This window comes from Pantherophis guttatus, chromosome 2 (assembly GCF_059756535.1).
Source record: "Pantherophis guttatus breed Tessera chromosome 2, ASM5975653v1, whole genome shotgun sequence".
Classification (NCBI taxonomy): Eukaryota; Metazoa; Chordata; class Lepidosauria; order Squamata; family Colubridae; genus Pantherophis; species Pantherophis guttatus.
Window position 1 is genome coordinate 188,817,545 of NC_142064.1, and position 19,915 is coordinate 188,837,459.

A 19,915-nucleotide genomic window follows, 5' to 3' on the forward strand; every position below is an offset into this window, starting at 1 on the left:
ATGCAAATGGATGATATAACAATCTTGTCTCCAAGCACTAATCTTGGCTCATGTAGTAAGGCAAACATAAGCCTTTTCTGTTTGTTTGTTTTTTGGTTCTATTTTTTGTTTGGTTTGATGAGCAATGGGGAAGATTATCCAGAAAAGATAGTCTGGACTTTCAGATGAGACATTGTCTTCAACATGTACTCACAAATAGGTCTAAATAGATAAACAAAAAAATGCATCTGGTCTTAAACAAAATCTTTGGGAGCAAATAAATAACATTCATATTCTGAGTTTTGTTCGGTCATTTGTTTTCTGAGGAAGTGGATAAAGTTCTTGGAACTATTTGTGCCATTACTTTATGTTAGATCGTTCCATAGCTTGGTTTATAAGAACCTCAAAAGACTCTATCACTGAGTTTATTAACTTTCTCTTCTTTGGGTAGAGTTTCCAAACCCCTTAAAGAAAGCGGTGGTCAAGCCTTTGCATAGAGAACCATTTTTTTGGCCTGACCAAGTTTAACAATTAACGTCCAATTTTCGTATTCAGCCAAGCTAAAGGAACTCTTACAGGTGATTTTAATTTTTTCTTCTAGATTTGGACCTGGATCTGACATAGACAACCTTGATGGATAAACTGTATCATGAGAACATGAGGTGCTGCAATCCTATTTATATTACAAGATCTCTCAGTAACTTCTGACACTGGCGCCCATTTGTTTGGTACATTTGAAAGAATTGGGGAGTAGAGGTGCTACTTGCAACGATGCCTACAGCTCCAGGAGCTACCAAAAACAGATATTGGGAAAACCTTGTTCAATCCCATGCAGTGTCCTGCAAGGATTTATTTCTCATGATATCTAACATTAATATGAACTCACTGAGAAGAAGATATAGATTTGGCCTTAGTAATCAACATGCTATTGATACATAACCATACATTTCTATTCTTGGAGCCTCTGAACATCTACAAGTTGTAAGAGACTGAATGTGAGAGGCAAACTGAAATTGAACACAAATAGTTACTATTTCTGGGACTGGATTTCAGGATTAAGGAAAAAATACTGATTCCGGACAAAGTTGTATTCCTCTTTAAGGTTTGCAAGTTGGAGGTGTTCCTGGATTCAGCATTGATGCAGGATAGCCACAAAACTTAGAGGCAAAGGGTTTAATCAGTTTCAAAGGGTACACCAATTGCATTCCTACCTGAGCACAGAGACATGGTTTCAGTAACTTACGCTAGTGTACAACTGTGTCATTGAAATGCAATCTTCATGACATGGCCCTTGAATTTGGTTTATACTGTGCAGATGTTTCATGATGCAGAGCAGCACTAGGGTGAATGGCCCCTAACTTGAAATTTTTGAACATCTTACCTGGTTTACCAGAAGTTCCTTACAAGAGCATGTAGTTATCTAATCTGCTACATCAACAACAGAGCACTATTTGTGGGTTCTACTATGGATATACTGTATTTTTTGGAATATAAGACATACTTTTTTGCCTCCTAAAAGAGGCTGAAAATTTGGGTGCGTCTTATACTCCGAATGTAACCTCACCCACCCACCAGCCCCCACCCTTCGGCCTCCGTGCATCCTCTTCCTGGCTGCAGAGACTTCCACCGACAGTGGCTTGTGTTTTTGGGCTCCGCACATCACGTTTTCAGCCTCCAAACGTTCCGTTTGAGAGCCCTTCAAGGCTGCGGGGATCGCTAAAGCACATTGCCGCTGATCGCCGTCTGAAAACATGACACATTTGGAGGCTGAAAACGCGAAACGCTGTGCCCAAAATGCTACCCAGAACAGCTGCTGCCTTCTCTTACCCCTTCCGCGCTTCGCCTGCTTTAGTCACTGGAGCTCCCTCTGACGATCAGCTCTGCTTTTGAAGCTGTTTTTCAGCCCCAACACAGCACTTGCAAGTGAAGCAATCTTCCACACTTTGCCTGCTTTTCTAATTGCTGCTCCCTCTGATGATCAGCTATGCTTTAGAAGCTGTTTTTTAGCCCCAACCAGCCCAACCTCAAAACCAGCGAGCAAACTAATGTGCTGAAGCTGACCAGGCTAAGGATGTTAGCCAGATGAATATCTGGTAGGCAGATTTTTTTTTTCCTATTTCCACCCCAAAAGCTAAGGTGCGTCTTATAATCCGGTGCATCTTATACTCCAAACAATACGGTAGTTACTTCTACTACTAATGCTATTTTTCCCATGCAAGGCTGCTGTATATTTATTTGATTTATTTATTTGATCAATAAATCAAATCATTTCCATTTTCATAGCTTGCTTACTACAGGTAGCCTCGACTAATAATCATTTGTTTAACAACTGTTCAAAGTTACGATAGCATAAAAACAGTGACTTACATCCAGTCCTAGAGTTACAAGATCAAAATTTGAATGGTTGGAAATATGTATTTACAATATTTGTTGTGTCTCAGGGTCATCTGGTTGCCATTTGTGACCTTTCCAGGGGGCTTCAGTCAAGCAAAGTCAATGGAGGAAGCTGGATTTGCTTAACAATTATGATAAAAAAAAAAAAGTTTGTAAAATCAGTGTGACTCACTTAATGATCACCTGTCTATGGAGATTCTCAATCATCCAGGTCATGGTTGTCCCAAAGGGGCTTTTTTTTCCCCAAGAGGCAACTGGACTTTCTGGTTTTTCTTTGAACACAACCAGGTTAAGGTTGTCCCACAGGTGCTTTCTTTCAAGAGGCAACTGGACTTTCTGGTTTTTCTTTGAAGATGAAGAAAAGAAAAACCGGAAAGTCCAAACTTAAAGTCTTTTGAAAAAGCACCCTTAGGACAACCATGATCTGGATGACTGAGAATCTCCATAGACATTTAGCTATGTACTTTGGGATGAACATCCTTCGAATGGTGTGGGAGTATGAACGGATTTCCAGAAAAATTGCAGACTACAGGAACCATTTGCGTTTCAGTTTGAGATGCTGGCCTCAACAATTCGCTAAAAGAATGCAAATGACCAGCTGTGTACAAGGGATATAAATCCTTCCATTCCCCACCATCCGGTCATTGCCGAAGAAGCTTCTTGGATAAGAAGCGAAACGTCTTCAAAGAAAAACCAGGAAGTCCACTTGCCTCTTGAAAAAAAGCACCTTTGGAATTAATGATCACATCATTTAGTGAAAGAAGTTGAAATCGCAATAATGATCATATGCCAGGGACAACCTGTAATAATTTGCAGACATCCTTCCTAACTACTGTAGATATGTTTCACTTCATTCTTATCTGTATTTCTCCTATTTAAGCCACTGAATTGTCTCATTTGTATAAATCAAAGCCTATGCACTTACCTATACATATTTCATCATCTGTTTCTGCATCGCCTATACATTGAAATTTGAAATCATTCAAGGAGTCTGCAAATTTCCGTTTTGCTGAAGACAAATCTATAAAGAGAAGAAAAGTTTTTCAGTGACAAATAATAAACCACAGATTTAGGGAACCCAATTCTAGTAACTTGTAGCAATGTCCTTAATTCTGTCATCTAGGCTAGAGGACAATCTTTGATGTAAAGTAAATAATAAAGGTTCTGCTGAAAGGAAAACTACTGATCCATAAGTATCTTTTAAAAATAGTTTTTAATAAATCCAAAAAATGAACATTATGTCATAGACAGCAAAATTGGGAGTCTTGCTTCATTACAGGCAAATCTTCAATGTTCCAACAACTTTAAATCATAATTGGCAGCACTCCTACTATAAAGGCTATCCTTACAACAAATTATTTAAAGCTGTCATGCTTGGTTAACTTTAAAAATGCACACAACTTTCAGTTCCTGGTTTTAGTAATTCTCTGAGGAAGGACAGGAAATAGAGCAGAGTGAGGATGTTTTAATAAACTATGTCCTTTATTTATTCCTATGTATCCTTTTTTTTTCGTATTTGAATAGTTCTAACATAACCATACCCGTAGAGTTTGTTATTACTGCATTTCACTTTGTAATGTTCCATTGTTTTTTTCCACAACGAAAGCCAAAGAGCTGAAACATTCTACGTGACTTTGCCAGATAATGGCAAGAATGCTCTTTTGCTATCAGGATTGAAATGTCACATAGTTTTCAGAAAGGCTTTCTGCAAAGAAGGTTGGGATGGCAGGCACGAGACAAGCATCGGGGACTTACAGAAAAGCAGAGCTAACTCCAGCCTTCATCCTCACCAATATTTGTGCCCAACTATCTTGGCAAAGTTTAGAAATTTTCTGTCATTACATCAAAGAACAAAACAGTTCTTGTTTTGTCTCGACAAAACAAAACTGACAAAACTGTCTTGACAAAACAGTTTCTTAAGGCTGCATCCCAATTGGAAGGAAGGGAGTGTACAAAACACACTTACATCTATCCACATAAGGGGAATGGAGAACGAGAGCACACAGGTACGGTACCCATGTATAAAATTAAAAGTGGAGTAATGAAGAGTTTTGTGCAAAACTTTGGCACTCATGGATAACCAATTAGACAGTATTTATTGAAGACTGATTTTGTATATAGTAACTGCAGCGAGACTATTATATGCACAACGATGGAAAAACACTGAAATATGACTGGATTATGAAAATAGCAGAATGTGTGGAAATGGCACAATTGATCTGTTTCATAAGGGATAAGACAACAAGTGGGAGCCAGTTTGGTGCAGTGGTTAAGGCATTGAGCTAGAAACTGGGAGTGTAGCCCTGCTTTTAGGCTGGATTATTTTCTCTCAGTCCTAGAAGAAGGTAATAGCAAACCACTTTTGAAAAATCTTGCCAACAAAATTGCAGGGACTATATAGCCAGTCTTTGAGAACTGGACACAATTGAATGAACAATAACAACAATAATAATAGACAACAAGTACTTAAAGACTGGAAACCCGTTTTAGACTTTTTGCAGAAAATAGGAAAAAATGAATTGATGATTTATGGATTTGCTCATTCAAGGGATTGAATATGTGAAAAAGAGAAACGTGTTGTAAGAGAGAGAGGGGAGATAATGAGTTTGTTTTAACTACTGCAAAGAAAATTGGAAACTGCTTCTCCTTTTCTTTTCTTTTCCTACCTGCAACTCTTTTCTACTTCTTTTATTTTATCTTTCTTTTTAAATTTCACTCTATGTTATTTCTTTTATGTTACTTTTTTAAAGGGACGAGTCCTTTGTTCGGCAAGGTATAAGGAATGAAACAGTGGTGAAATCTTCTACAGTTTGCCACCGATTCACTGCCTGCACATGCATGGTGCGTGCAAAATGTGTGCTGCACGTGCATGTGCAGTGCACACCAAATGCGCCTTTACACAGAAAAAGAAGGCTTAAGAAGGTAAGTAGAACAGCGAGGGAGGGAACAGCTGTGCCGTGCGATCTAGATTCACTAGAAAGCAGAATTTCCTGCTTTCTAGAGAATATAAATCACACGGCACAGCTGTTCATCATAAATATCAGTTCAGATGAACCGGTAGCATTTTTTTACTACCGGTTTGTCTGAACCGGTAGCTTTTATTACTACCGGTCCCACCAAACTGGTGTGAACCGGTAGCATTTCACCCCTGGAATCAAATAATAAGGTTACTAAACGCAGCAAAAGCTAAAACTGTATGTGTATTTAAGTACGAGGCCATGTTATGATGAGGGAATGAACAGATAAAAATCTATTAAATTGGTTCATTGATCAGCTGGCATTCACAGGGTGCTCTGCCCCTCACCTCTGATTGCTGGCTATCCTGTGAGAAACTGTGAAATTGGCATTCTCAATCATAGTTCTTTTGAAGATGACTGAACAGTTGAATGTGAATAGTTATAATGGGCTATGAAAAAAACTTTGGGAGACAGAAGGAAGAGCTGCAGCCTAGACAACAGTCTGAGAAGATAAATTTGAGTCTAAAAGAGAGATGTGGGTAGAGAAAGCTTCTCAGAAGGGACCCTCCCTGCTTCCCTGGAAAGTAAAGACAGGGGAGAGGAGAAGGTTTTTTGGATTACCGTAACATACTACTACTACTACTACTACTACTACTACTACTACTACTACTAATAATAATAATAATAATAATAATAATAATAATAATGATAATAAATAACAGCTTACATCCTCCAATGATACCTTAACAGTTCCTAGATCCTTGGTTAGGACTCGAGCTGCTGAGCTATTAACCAACCTCAAAGGCTGTGAATCTCACCAAAGATTAACCAATAATAATAGTATTAGTAATCATGGTTTGGATTTTCTGTCTGGACTACCCTAAAAGGCTGACAAAAAGAAAAATGATGAGCATGCTAGGGAAACTAGATTCAGCAGTCCATCTGCATCTGAAAAACAAATGTCACTCTTTTGAAGACAGCAAAGTCCACATTGTGGACAGAGAGGACCCCTGGTTTGAATGAGGGGTCAAAGAGGCCATCTATGTCAAAAGTGAACAGCTCTCTCTCTCCAGAAGAAGAGGGATATGATATCATCTGTCCCCAATCTACAACACACTCCTTTCAACTGTTCCAAGAAGGTGCCACACCCATTTGCACCATTCAGGTGACCCTGAGGACACAGATAAACCTCCAGGTGGTCTTAACGACTCGCTAAAAGAATACAAATGACCAGCTGTCTGCAAGGAAAATAAATCCTTCCATTCCTCACAATCCAGTCAGAGCTGAAGAAGCTTCTTGGATGAGAAGCAAAACATCTTCAGACAAAAACCAGAAAGTCCAATTGCCTCTTGAAAAAGCACCTTTGGGACAATCATGACCTGGATGACTGAGCATCTCCATAGACATGCTAGGGAAAATTAATGCATCTTGCTGATAAAACACTTATTGTACAGCGTTCAGCAAGCCCTTGTTTCAAAAGATAAAAGATAAGGCAATTATTCAAAAGAAAAGGCAAAATGGATATGGAGCTATTACTATGAATAGTAATAGTTTTTCTAGTGACATCTTTCAAAAAGAGCAAAGCAACCCTGAAAAATGAATCTGTAACACAAGGAGGTCAACCGTAATTGTGTAAAAAGCAAATCAATATTAACTTCAGTTAGCCAGACTAGAACACTGGGTCTTCTGTTCCACCAGATGTTATCTGATAAACTTAATTTGAATGGAACAACGTAATCTACTTAATACATCAAATCAGGTTAATTCCTGAATCTTTTCAAAAGCTTTAAAAACACTTCACTTCTATATTATTCATGTCAGAAAACAAACAAAAATCTAAACCCATTCTGAAATGGAAGGCACGCACGCACATTTTCGGTGCTGGGGAGAACCGGTTGTTAAATTATGCGAAGCCCACCTCTAACTTGTTTCCTTTAACCAGAACCATATACTAAACTTTTGTCTCTGAGCATTTTGCAGAGCACGGTGTACCTTTTCCTCTTCATTACACGCACACCCTACGAGCTTAGCAAAAGTTTGCATTACGCAATGTGGGCTTTTTGTCAAAAAGGATTAACTACAGCATCATTCAGCCCTGTCAGTATTTGGGAGGGATCCAATTGCCACATTCCACCAGAAAAGAAAAGTGGAAAGAGACTCATATGAAGGATGCAAACTCACTATGTGATGCTTACAAAGAGGCAGCAATCCAGACTTTGCAGAATGTATGGCTTAATAAGCTCTATTACACTGACGTCAGCGGTGAAATGCTACCGGTTCTGTCCGGTTCGCCCGAACTGATAGTAAAAAATGCTACTGGTTCGCTGAACCGGCAATAAAAAATTTTTTTAAAAAAAGTTCCGACAATCAGCTAAGTGACCCGCGATTGTGGGAACTTTTTTTTTTTTTTTTACTTTTTTAGCATTTTTTACTATCGGTTCTCCAGAAAAGTAAAAAGTAAAAAAAAAAAAAGTTCCGACTATATCAGCTCATTCGAATAGGTAGTAAAAAATGCTTTTAAAGGGTTTTTTAAAAAGGCTCCAACGATCACAGCCACGCAATCGTCAGAGCTTTTTTTTTACTTTTTTAAAACATTTTTTAATAACCTATTTGCCCAAGCCGGTAGTAAAAAAATGCTTTTAAAAGGTTAAAAAAAGGCTCCGATGATCACAGCTGAGGCGCGTGATCGTCGGAACCTTTTTTATGGGGGTGGGGGGGTCCATTTTTGCTCCCAGCAGGCTTCTCTGAAACCTGCTAGGCCAAAAACGAGGGTTGTAGGCAAAAAAGGGCGGTGGGGGTCCGTTTTTGAGAGAGAGAGGGCGGGGGGGAGAGGGGGAAAGAAAGAAAGAAAGAAAGAAAGAAAGAAAGAAAGAAAGAAAGAAAGAAAGAAAGAAAGAAAGAAAGAAAGAGGGAGGGAGGGAGGGAAAAAGGACAGGAAGGAAGGGCTACAAACCTGGCATTAGCTGCATCTTCAGAGGATAATCCAGAGCTGGAAGGGACCTGGAGGTCATCTAGTCAAACCCTGCTCCAGCAGGACATTGTTAGTGAGTTTTGATCCCCCAGTCACATGGTTACATAGCCACGCCCACCCAGTCACATGACCCCATCAAGCCACACCCACAGAACCGGTAGGAAAGAAATTTAGATTTCACCACTGACTTAAGTTGAATACTCTAAATGCTGATTAGTTCTGGGGCTGGGATGGGGGTACGGGGGACATGCTGCTGTGATGCTTGGAAGCCACCATGTGTACTCCTATCCACACACAGTTTGTATCTGTAACAGGTACATAGAGACACTGCTTACGTCTTCTCCACTTAGAGAGATCCTATTTGTTCTGCCCTGATTAACACTATTGCTGCAGTCATCACTCCCATAGACGTTGTTTTCGGGGGCCCAGCAGGAATGAGCTGTTTCAGAAATGTCAGTTCCAGCAGTTCCAACAGCACTGAATCAGAAAGGTGCAAAATGGTGGGAAGAGTCATAGGCCCCTGCTGAAAGCTATATGGAAACACCTGGAGGGCTACATATGGCTTATATGTCATGGATTAATCATCTCAGTTAGGTAGGCAGGTAGGTAGACAGAGGGAGGGGGAAGAGAGAGAAAGAGAAAGAGAGAAAGAGAAAGAGAGATGGAGGGAAAGACTCTTCTAACATATTCCCCAAAATATATAATTAGTACTGGACCATGAAAGATAAAGACTCCTTCAAGTCAAGCTTCAAGGACATGTCCGCAGAGATTTCTTGACCTTTTCAGCATTGTGTGTGTGTTTTTTAAAAAAAACTTCTCAGTCTTGTCTACAGCTCTAGGGTCCCCTAGTAATCTGTCCTTCCAAGTACAAACTAGGTCTGAGCTTTCTTAGCTTTCCCAAATCAACCAAAGTCACCTAGGTGCTGTTTAAACCATACAAATTGATAATAATACTTTATAACCAAGGCTTGGTGGATTTTAAATGCCTAGGCTTTGAATGGCAAGTAAATCAAACTTCCGAATAACAACAGACTATGCTGATCTCTGGGAAAATATTAGAACATATCAAATATAATATTCAATCTATACTGTACACTTTAAACATTTTGTTCCTATCAAAACAGTTACAGTATATTCCTTTCTTTGCCACTAGAAGGCAATCTATACTATTTTGCAGAACACAGAATAAGAATTTCCCAGAACAAGAAAGCAGGAAGGGATGTGTTCCTTCACACTTCAGACAGAAAATCTGAAAACGATAAAGGAAATTCCATAACACCACAAATTCCATTAATTTGCTTTAATATTTCACATTCTCTCAGCTCAAGAAAGCCTCTTTTAACAACTGTTAGTTCAAGGCAAAAAAAATTCCAGTTTGGGATCAGTTTTTTTATGGAAAAGCTACGAAGTGTTAATTTAATGTTGATATAAGAAACCATTTTTTCAGAAAGTTCTCCACAGAACTAATGGCAGTGATATAGTATTTTCTTTCTAATTATGCTAATGGCTAATACAACATATTAGCTCAGATGCTATGGCATTGTCCTAGACTAATTGTCTACAGAATGGTTGGATGGAATTTATAATTTGCCATCTGTAAATTAACAAGGAAACAGAGCAACTTATATTCAATTTAGAGAAAAATCTAAGGAGAAGGGAGGGAGGGAGGGAGGGAGGGAGGAAGGAAGGAAGGAAGGAAGGAAGGAAGGAAGGAAGGAAGGAAGGAAGGAAGGAAGATTTCATGGCCACTTTTCCTATTGCAAAAAACACTCAGTATAAACAAAACGACTGTTTATCATCCCAAAAGTGATATTTATGCTGATTGCAATGTGAAAAGCCTACATTTAATTACACTCTCTCACACACAAGGTACAAAATCATATACCATGAAATTTTAAGGCAGATGCTAACAACACATAATGTGCATAATAGAAACTATTACTTAGAATGATGCCATAGAAATCATTTTTTTCACGTTAATGTCCTTCATTTTTCATTTGGCTTGCAGAAAAAAAGGACAGCCTAGGTACTCTTCAGTCTAAACAAGGCAGCTATACAAAGACCACAGAGAACATAATTGTGAAGGGAATTCCCACGTAGACAATGAACACTATTATTTGCACAACACCGAACAATTATTTACTTCCCACAAGAGATCAATTATCAGAGCATGTCAACCTGAAACATAAAATATACACAGTGGGACTCAGAAACATGAAAAAAGGTACTGGCCAGATTACACCCTTCCAGAAAAGGAAGGGCAATTAATCAAAATAGTTTTTGACACTGACTGTTGCATAGTCCCTTTTTCAAAATTCCACAGAAACTCAGAGGGAAACAAATCTTTTAAAATTGTTGGAATGCAAGTAAAATAAGACAACGTTTCGAGAAATGGTTCAGTGTAAACTGTTAAATTACTGCACTGTATCGCTCAGCATTCTCAGAATATAATCTCAGACTGTAATAAATTCTCAAGAGAAGAGAAATCCACAAATGGAATCCAGACACTCTCTTCACTAGTATATAGCATCTTGCTGTATAGGGGCCACCTACATTTCTGCTGCTAGGATTTTCAACCAACATTAGGAGCCCGGCCATGTTAGCTCCTGGAGACTCCAAAACCTCCACTGCAAACAAGAGGCAATTTGGAGTCAAGGGCCAAAACATTTAACACTACTGTGCCTGTAAAATCTGCTTTTGCTGCCTTCCATTTCCTCCTGCATGGAAGTAGCAATTTCAGTAATAAAACGTCTCTCCCCCCCAACACACACACACACACCCATGCAGCCCTTTTCTTTCTCTAAAGATTCTCCTCCTCCTCCTCTTCTTTTTTTTTTTTTTTTTGCTTTGCTTTTAAAGGCTGTCATCTTCACAAGTCCTTCCCCTATGGTCTCCCCCCACTGTTAACACCATACAGATCAATGGGAGAGACCCACAATTTGCTTTTGCAGCAACTCTGGCAAGCACAGTTAATAGTAGCAGGAAAATGCAGGAAAATTAATTGCCTTTTACCCTGCAAAGTCCCATTCTCTTGATGTATAAGGATAAAGAGAATATTCCCATGATTTGCATTGGACACTACTATCACTGGCTTAAATGGATTCCACATATGCAATTAGATCATGTTTCAGACATGCAGAAGGCAGACAAATAAGACTAGAAGGTTTAAGGATGATTTTAAGAAACTTGGAGATCTAGTCTAGCGTACCAGATATGGCACCAGGGTAGAAAGAGGGACATTGGGCATTCTAGTCCTGCCTTAGGCATGAGGCCAACTGGGTGATCTTGGGCCAGTCCCTCTCTCTCAATCCTAGCAAGAATTAGGCAATGACAAACCACTTCTGAAATCTTGCCAAGGAAACTGCAGGGGTTAGTCCAGACAGTCATCAGAAGTCAACATTGACTCAAAGGCATGCACAACACTAAGGAATTTAAAAAGGAACAAGTGTTTGTTTTTTTCAACAAAGTTGCTTCAAAGGCTTGTTATTCTAAAAAAAGAGACACTTCATAGAACAGCAGAATGATGAATGGTAATTTTGCATTTGAACATCTTCCTTTTGTGTAATTTACAGTAAAGAGTAAGGATGTACTTCTCCATTTTCTGAGTTTCCACACATTGTAAGATTATTGATACACAGCTGGGTTTCTAAATATCCATCCTGTGCTTAAGAACAGTGAGGTTCTCCAACAGTTCAGTTCGTCTAAAATCTAAGAAGGTACCAATAACAGAATTGCACTGAAACCCTAGTTCTGAGATACAATGCCTGTAGTGTATCATCATCATCATCATCATCATCATCATCATCATCATCATCATCATCATTTTAGCCACTGTCTATCCACTGCAGAATGAAGGTCTCTTCTGCATGTTTCCAACCAATACGGTCCTGAACTTTCTTTTCCCAATTGGGCCCACAATACTTGCTGATGTCATCGATCCATCTTGTTTCGGGTCTCTTTTGTAGATGCTTTTTATCAAATGGGATCCATTCTATGACTGCCTTAGTGCACCTGCCATCACCTGCCTGTACTGTATTGTATTGTATTGTATTGTATTGTATTGTATTGTATTGTATTGTATTGTATTGTATTGTATTGTATTGTATTGTATTGTATTGTACTGCATTGTACTGCATTACATTGTATTATTATATTATATTATATTATATTATATTATATTATATTATTATTATATTATATTATATTATATTAATTATATTATATTATATTATATTATATTATTAATTTATTATATTTATTATATTATATTTATTATATTATATTATGCTTATTATATTATATTATACTTATTATATTATTTTCATAATATAGAATTTGGACATTGGCTATAATATAAGCCAAGATTTGCTTCATCCTAGTTTACTGTAAATGAGTTAAATGTAAAACGAAAAATGAATTCATTCCTTGCTTGTCTATAATTAGGCAAAGATAAACCCCCTGTAAAAAGATTACCAAGACAAACTAAGGTTCTATCTTATCATTCTTGGCGTGTTTCGAATCAATGAATTAGGATGCCAACCAGGTTCATATGTATGTAATCCATTTCCGGTATGTCTTATCCACTCACACAGGGAGAAATAACTGGGCTTCTTATGGAGAGCATTCTAGAAAGGTGATCCTATCAATAAGCAGGTCTTCTTCCTAACCAGATGATAGACTCTGCCTGTGGAACAATCAGCAAGGTCTCTTCCAATGATATTAGCGATTATACAACCAATAATGGGATAGATGAATCACTAACTACAGTAATCTGGTGCCAGGTTGACCTAACCTTAATATAACCTAGGAGGGCCATGAATATGATTTGGGAGTTATTTTAGTTAAAAGTGGACAAATAAATTCCAATCTCTACATTTGTCTGGGAAATACCAATCAGATCTATTTTTATTAAAATTCACAAAAACTGAATTCATCAAACCTCCCTAATCTATACCAATTGTTCTTCATGAAATCTATTACTAAGAGCTACGGAATATGCAGTCTGCAGCAGATTTCACAGTTGGTCACACAACTTGATGCTCCTTTTCTTGTATGGCAGCTTGGAGACAAAAGTAATGTAATAGGCATTACTGAAAGATAGAGTTGTTTGGGTTTGCTGTTTTACAAACTTTGAAAAGTGATTGTTTTAATTTTGTACTCAGGGAGGAAAATACATCTTAAAGTCTTGCTGAAGTTTGTGATTGGGCAGAATTTGGAACAAATTTATTGCAAAAGCTTCTGTTTAAAAATTGGGCATTTGTAAACACAAATTATGGAAACCAAAACAGGTTACTAGTTTTAAAAAAAAGCCTCTAGATGAGATGGCGGTACATAAATCTAATGAATAAATAAAAAAGGAAAAACAAAAAACAAAAACAAAATGAAATTAGACCAAGTATAGTACTAAAGGTTTTCCCAGTTGCAATGTATGGCTGTGAAAGTTGGACCATAAAGAAGGCTGAGCGCCAAAGAATTTAGGCCTTTGAATTATGATGTTGGAGAAGACTCCTGCGAGTCCCTTGGACTGCAAGGCGATCAAACCGGTCAGTCCTAGAGGAGATCAACCCTGACTGCTCTTTAGAAGGCCAGATCCTGAAGATGAAACTCAAATACTTTGGCCACATAATGAGAAGGAAGGACTCACTGGAGAAGAGCCTAATGCTGGGAACGATTGAGGGCAAAAGAAGAAGGGGACAGCAGAGAATGAGGTGGTTGGATGGCTGGATGGAGTCACACAAGCAGTCAGTGTGAGCTTAAATGGACTCCGGGGGATGATAGAGGACAGAAAGGCCGGGAGGAATATTGTCCATGGCGTCGCAATGGGTCGGACACAACTAACAACAACAACATAGTGCTAAAATGGAAGCAAGTGGAAATCCATAAGATTGTCACATCCCAGATAAAAGAGCTTCATTCAGATTGCACTGCTGCACTGAAAATATAATTTGGTCTTTCATCTAATTGTTGGGGTGGAGATAAGAAAGAAGTTTGGCTTCTCTAGGGCTAATTCTTATGCATACTTGTGAGTGTGCAGACAGACTCAATTATTCTCTTTCATCTTTCTGTGGTAGTTCTTCCTCCAAGTTAAATTTTAGCTGTCATTCTCCTCCTAACAGCAGACTAAATTATTATTTTTGAACTGATTGGTTTTTTTTTTAATTTGATTTATATGCCGCCCTTCTCCGGAGACTCAGGGCGGCTTACAATGCATTAAGCAACAGCCTTCATACTTTTGTATATTTATACAAAGTCAGCTTATTGCCCCCACAAACTGGGTCCTCAATTTACCTACCTTAGAAAGGATGGAAGGCTGAGTCAACCTTGAGCCTGGGGAGATTCGAACTTGCAGTAATTGCAGGCAGCTGAATGTTAATAACAGGCTATTAGTCTGCTGAGCCACCAGGCCCCTATGCATGATTGTTGGATCACACATACATTTAGTCAGGAGGATCTGTGGTGGTGCAGTGGTTAGAATGCGGTACTGCAGGCTACTTCTGCTGACTGCTGGCTGACTGCAATTTGGCAGTTTGAATCTCACCAGGCTCAAGGTTGACTCAGCCTTCCATCCTTCCAAGGTGGTAAAATGAGAACCCAGATTGTTGAGGGCAATATGCTGACTCTGTAAACCGCTTAGAGAGGGCTGTAAAGCACTGTAAAGCAGTATATAAGTCTAAGTGCTATTGCTATAGTCCTCCACTAACCACATTTACTAGAAGAATGTGAAAAGCATACAGCTGCACAAATCATAATCTAAAATCTCAGATTTCTAAGCAGGTTGTTGCTATTACTATTGCTGTTAATAACACATAAACATATTTTTTCATCTTCCCAGTCAATACAAGGGCTTTCTAATATGGCCCTTGGCCCCTCACTTGCATAACATGTCAGGTATACAGGATCCTATTTACAGATAGTCCTTCACTTACAACCACTCGTTTAATGATAGTCCAGAATTACAACAGCTTTAGAACTTTTGACCATTGCAGAATGTTGCACCACCACTACCTCCGCGGTCAAATCATCCTGATGTGAGTGCTTAGCCAACCTATTCCCATTTACAACCAGTTGCCAAGCATCCCGCCATTAGCAATCTCAGTCAGTTTACCCAGAAAGTCAATGGGGAAATCAGCAGGAAAGGCTGCAAGCTGCTTCCACCTGCTGAGGACTCCTTCTCATCTCTGGGGATTGGATGAAAGATGCCTGCAAAGGGGAGGTCATCTCCTTCAACAAGGTACAGAAATGTTGCTGCTGCTATTATTAACACACAGTGTATTTCTTCATCAACACAGTCAATACAAAGGTTTTTCTAACTTGGTCCTTTATAATTCACCCAATAACACGCCTAGATGTATAGGATCTCATTTACTGGTAGTCCTCAATTTACGACCAATGGCTTAATGATGGTCCAGAATTATGATGGTCTCATAAAGGATGCTTAATGGCCCATAAAGCACTTCCAATCATCACAAAGGAATCCCCAACTCCACCAATGGAGTTCCATGTATGGAGAGGAGCTGAACTCCTTTGGCAGGGTACAGAAATGGAATTTCATTCTTGCAGCCTGCCAAAGGAATTCCCCCTCAGGGCACACAGGGGAGTTGAAATCCTTCAGCAGGCAGCCAGTCCCCAAGAAAAGAGGGAAGTTAAAACCCAAGCAAAGAGAAGAGTGGTGCCTCAGGTGGGTTGGGAGACCCTGGAAGGCCTGGAACAGGGTCCTTGCAAGTGTTTCTTTTCCCAAGAACTGGAAATCTCTCTGGGATTTTGTCAGGGAAGATTTTCAGCTGCTGAATGGAAGCTCCAGCATCTCCCCCACCCTCCCTAGGCAGCCTGGCACTCTGTTAGCTTAATAACAGTAGCAAGTAGACTTATATACCACTTCATAGTGCTTTACAGCCCTCTCTAAACATTTTACAGAGTCAGCATATTGCCACCAATTATCTGGGTCCTCATTTTACCATCCTTGGAAGGATGGAAGGCTGAATCAACCTTGAGCAGATCAGGATTGAACTCCTGGCAGTGGGCAGAGTTAGCCTGCAATACTGCATTCTAACCAGTGTAGCACCATGGCTCCACAACCTACAAGATGACCTACAAGGTTACTTAACAACCAGAATGATAAGTGCCAGGATTGCAGTTGTTGAGAGAAGCAGTCACATGGGTGTCTCGCTTGAAGACTGCTTTGCTCAATGACTGAGATTCTGGTATCAAATGTGGATAGAAATGGGGTACCTTTAGTAAAGGGAAATAACAGCTTAACTCATTTTTTATAAACATACACACACAACAGATAATATATAGACATGCATAGACACATGCAATAATAAAGTTTATTTCTATAGTTGAAATTTTTTTTTTTAAATTAGCCTTTCCCCAAAAGTATTCCTATATAATTGGATTTTTAACTGGGTCACAAGGCACAGTTATAAAAAAAATACTACTATAACATCTTCAATGATAACTAGGAAAACTCACATAAAATTCCAGTGGATAAGGATTGCGTACATTGTGTCCTAATTTCAGTATCTTAAAACAATAAATTCAAACTGTCCAAAGATGCAGTTCTATAGGAAACGGATGAAGGTTTTCTCAACCTCAAAAAAGAAACTAAAAGAAGACCTAGTTTCATCTTATAAAAAGGAATCCTAAATCTTGTTACGTTTCACAAATCAAATTAATTCCCTCTGTGATTTCCCCTGTGCACCAACATTATGGATGAAAAGAAAATTAGAATCAACACTAAGGCAGAAATATGAGACATATCAATACCTCCAATGGTATATAAAGTACAGCTCCCAATTATCTGCTAAGCATAATAGATACAGCCATAGATTATAAATACTGAGATATCTATATAGAGAACTTAATTGTCCAGAGGAGCCAATTTTAATTGCGCTGTTCAAAGACCAATTTGGTAGGAACTGGTGAGCCTGGGGTAAGAGGTCAGCCAAAAGTCTTCTCTCAATTAATGGGTCATCTTAAACCTTTTTACTTTAACGTAATTATATTTTATTCTATGTTATCTCACTGTAGACTCTTCTATCTCATTTTACTGTAACTTACCTTATCTTATTTTATTGTATCTTACTTACTACCGTCTGCCTTGATATGGCCAATTTGCTAATCAGTAAAGTATATTATATTGTATTATAACCATTAATGTTACAGCTGTTCTCAAATATGGGGGAAGTGCTCTTTTTCCTCCTCCTCGGCTGTCCCTCGGCAGACAACGAGCATTGCTTCCTTAGCTTTGAAAAGCTTATGACTCAGTTCCTCATGGAGAGAAGCAAAGAAATGTAGGAGGAGAAGGAGGAGGAAGAACTGGTGGCAAACCTCTGATCTAAGACCATAAGCAATTCCCTTTAATGTTTTTTCACATAAAAACATCTTCGTACCAACACCTTCCTTTCCATCTTATCAAATAGAAAGATGCATTAAGAAGTCTGATCATCTTACAGATAAGTAAGAATCTGTGAATACTGGTAGTTGTGGACACCAGTGATTATTGCTCCTGGATCCCCCCCCCCCCGGCCATTTCATTCTTGTTCATTCTTATGTTTTAATTTAAAAAAAAAAAACTCGAGAGACACAGTTCAAATATTTACGTAATATATGGTATTGCAACCAAATACAAATCCTCTATTATTCCCTATTTTACAAATAATTTTTCCTTTTAAATGTTGCAAATATAGGAAACAGAATTACAATCAAAATGGTGCATATCTTGTGATGTCAAGGTCTATTTGCTTGAGAAAGGTGTATGGATGCTTCAAAGAGATTTCACACTGGTTGAGCAATATAAATCCTACACCATGAATGCAGCACATTAACTTCAGTCAAATCCAGTTAGATGGGTTACTACACATGGGTTGAGAGACCGCAGACTATCTCCTTTGTAAAGCATTAATTAAGCTGAGTAGCAAATGAGACAAACCTAGTTCAGGTTTGTGCCTCTGAGTACTGTTTCTGCCTAGTGAGCTTCCTCCTCACCAAAATCAACTGCAACCCTTCAAAGCATTAGTAAGACCACACTTGGAATAGGGCATCCAGTCCACATTACAAAAAAAATATGTTGAGACCAGAGGTGGTATTCAGCAGGTTCTGACCAGTTCTGGAGAACCGGTAGCGGAAATTTTGAGTAGTTCGAAGAACCGATAAATACCACCTCTGACTGGCCCCGCCCCCATCTATTCTCTGCCTCCCGAGTCCCAGTTGATTGGGAAGAAATGGGGATTTTGCAGTATCCTTCCCCTGCCACGCCCACCAAGCCACAGAACCAGTAGTAAAAAAATTTGAATCCCACCACTGGTTGAGACTTTGGAAAAAGTGCAAAGAAGAGCAATTAGGGGAAGAGCTTTCTCTGTGGGGGCACCTGCTATCTGGAATGAGCTCCCCCCAGAGATACAGAGGATCCTGGATTTACGCACCTTCCGCCGCGCCCTCAAGACCTTTTTATTCCAACAAGCTGGCCTGGCCTACCCTCCCTTTTTAATTGTAAATTTTAAATTTGTCTAAAATTTTAGGGGTATTTTAATCTGTTCTGGGCCAAATTTATTTAATTAGGTTTTTATACTGTTTTTAAATTTTGTAATTCTGTGTGTTTTATCTCTTGGCTGTTCACCGCCCTGAGTCCCTCGGGAGTAGGGCGGTATATAAATCTAATAAACAGATAGATAGATAGATAGATAGATAGATAGATAGATAGATAGATAGATAGATAGGAAACTAAAACATATGAAGAATAGTTGCAGGAATTGGGTATGGCTAATCTAGAAAAAAGAAGAACTAGGGGGGACATGATAGCAGTATTCCAGTATTTGAGAGGCTGCCACAAAGAGGAGTGGGTCAATTTATTTTCCAAAGCACCAGAGGGCAGGACAAGAAACAATGGATGAAAACTTATCGAAGAGAGAAGCAACCTGGAATTAAGGAGAAACTTCTTAACAGTGAGGACAATTAACCAGTGGAACAGCTTGCCTTCAAATGTGGGTGCTTCATCATTGGAGGTTTTTAAGAAGAGGCTGGACGGTCACTTGTCTGAAATGATATAGGATCTCATACTTGAGCAGGGGCCTAGACTAGAAGACCTCCAAGGTCCCTTCCAGCTCCATTGTGATTCTAAAAGCTTGCAGACTTTCATCATCAAACATGGACATTCTGAGAAAAAGGCTTTCCAAGTCAAAAGGCATTAAATGGAAAGTCCATTTCTGCAAAAACTCTGGAGGAGGGGGACAACTCCTGTCATTTTTATTTTCCAGGAAGTCTTATGATATGAAGATAGTGCTAGAGCTGATGCTTTGTTTTGCAAAGGCCAGTTTCTCATTTAATTTAAAAAAAAAAAAAAAAAAAAACATGGTAGAGCTTTGCAGGGGCAAGAAAAATTTCATAGGCATATTGATAGTGTGTCCTCTGCCCTTGTTCCACATAGTCCAGTCCTGAGATTTTTGTTTTGATTTGTTTTTTGTGCTTTCAAATCAGTTGTGATTCCTGCTGACTACATGGACAAGTCCCTGCAGTTTTCTTAACAAGGTTTTTCAGAAATGGTTTGTCATTGCCTGCTTCTTCCCAGGGCTGAAAGTTGGTGACTGGCTCAAGATCACCTAGCTGGCTTCATGGC

At 38.9% G+C, this 19,915-nt stretch overlaps 1 protein-coding gene across 4 annotated transcripts in view; it reads right to left on the reverse strand.

The window, feature by feature from the left end:
* ARHGAP26 (Rho GTPase activating protein 26) overlaps positions 1–19,915 on the reverse strand; it is a 266,010-nt gene that overhangs the window by 193,390 nt on the left and 52,705 nt on the right. For all 4 annotated transcript variants that reach the window (XR_009621680.2, XM_034404907.3, XM_034404901.3 and 1 more), the window contains exon 2: positions 3,299–3,394. Coding sequence is in view for 3 of the 4 variants with exons in the window: in XM_034404907.3 (XP_034260798.1) it covers positions 3,299–3,394 (96 nt within the window). In the remaining variant the exon portion in view is untranslated. The remainder of the gene's footprint in view (positions 1–3,298; positions 3,395–19,915) is intronic.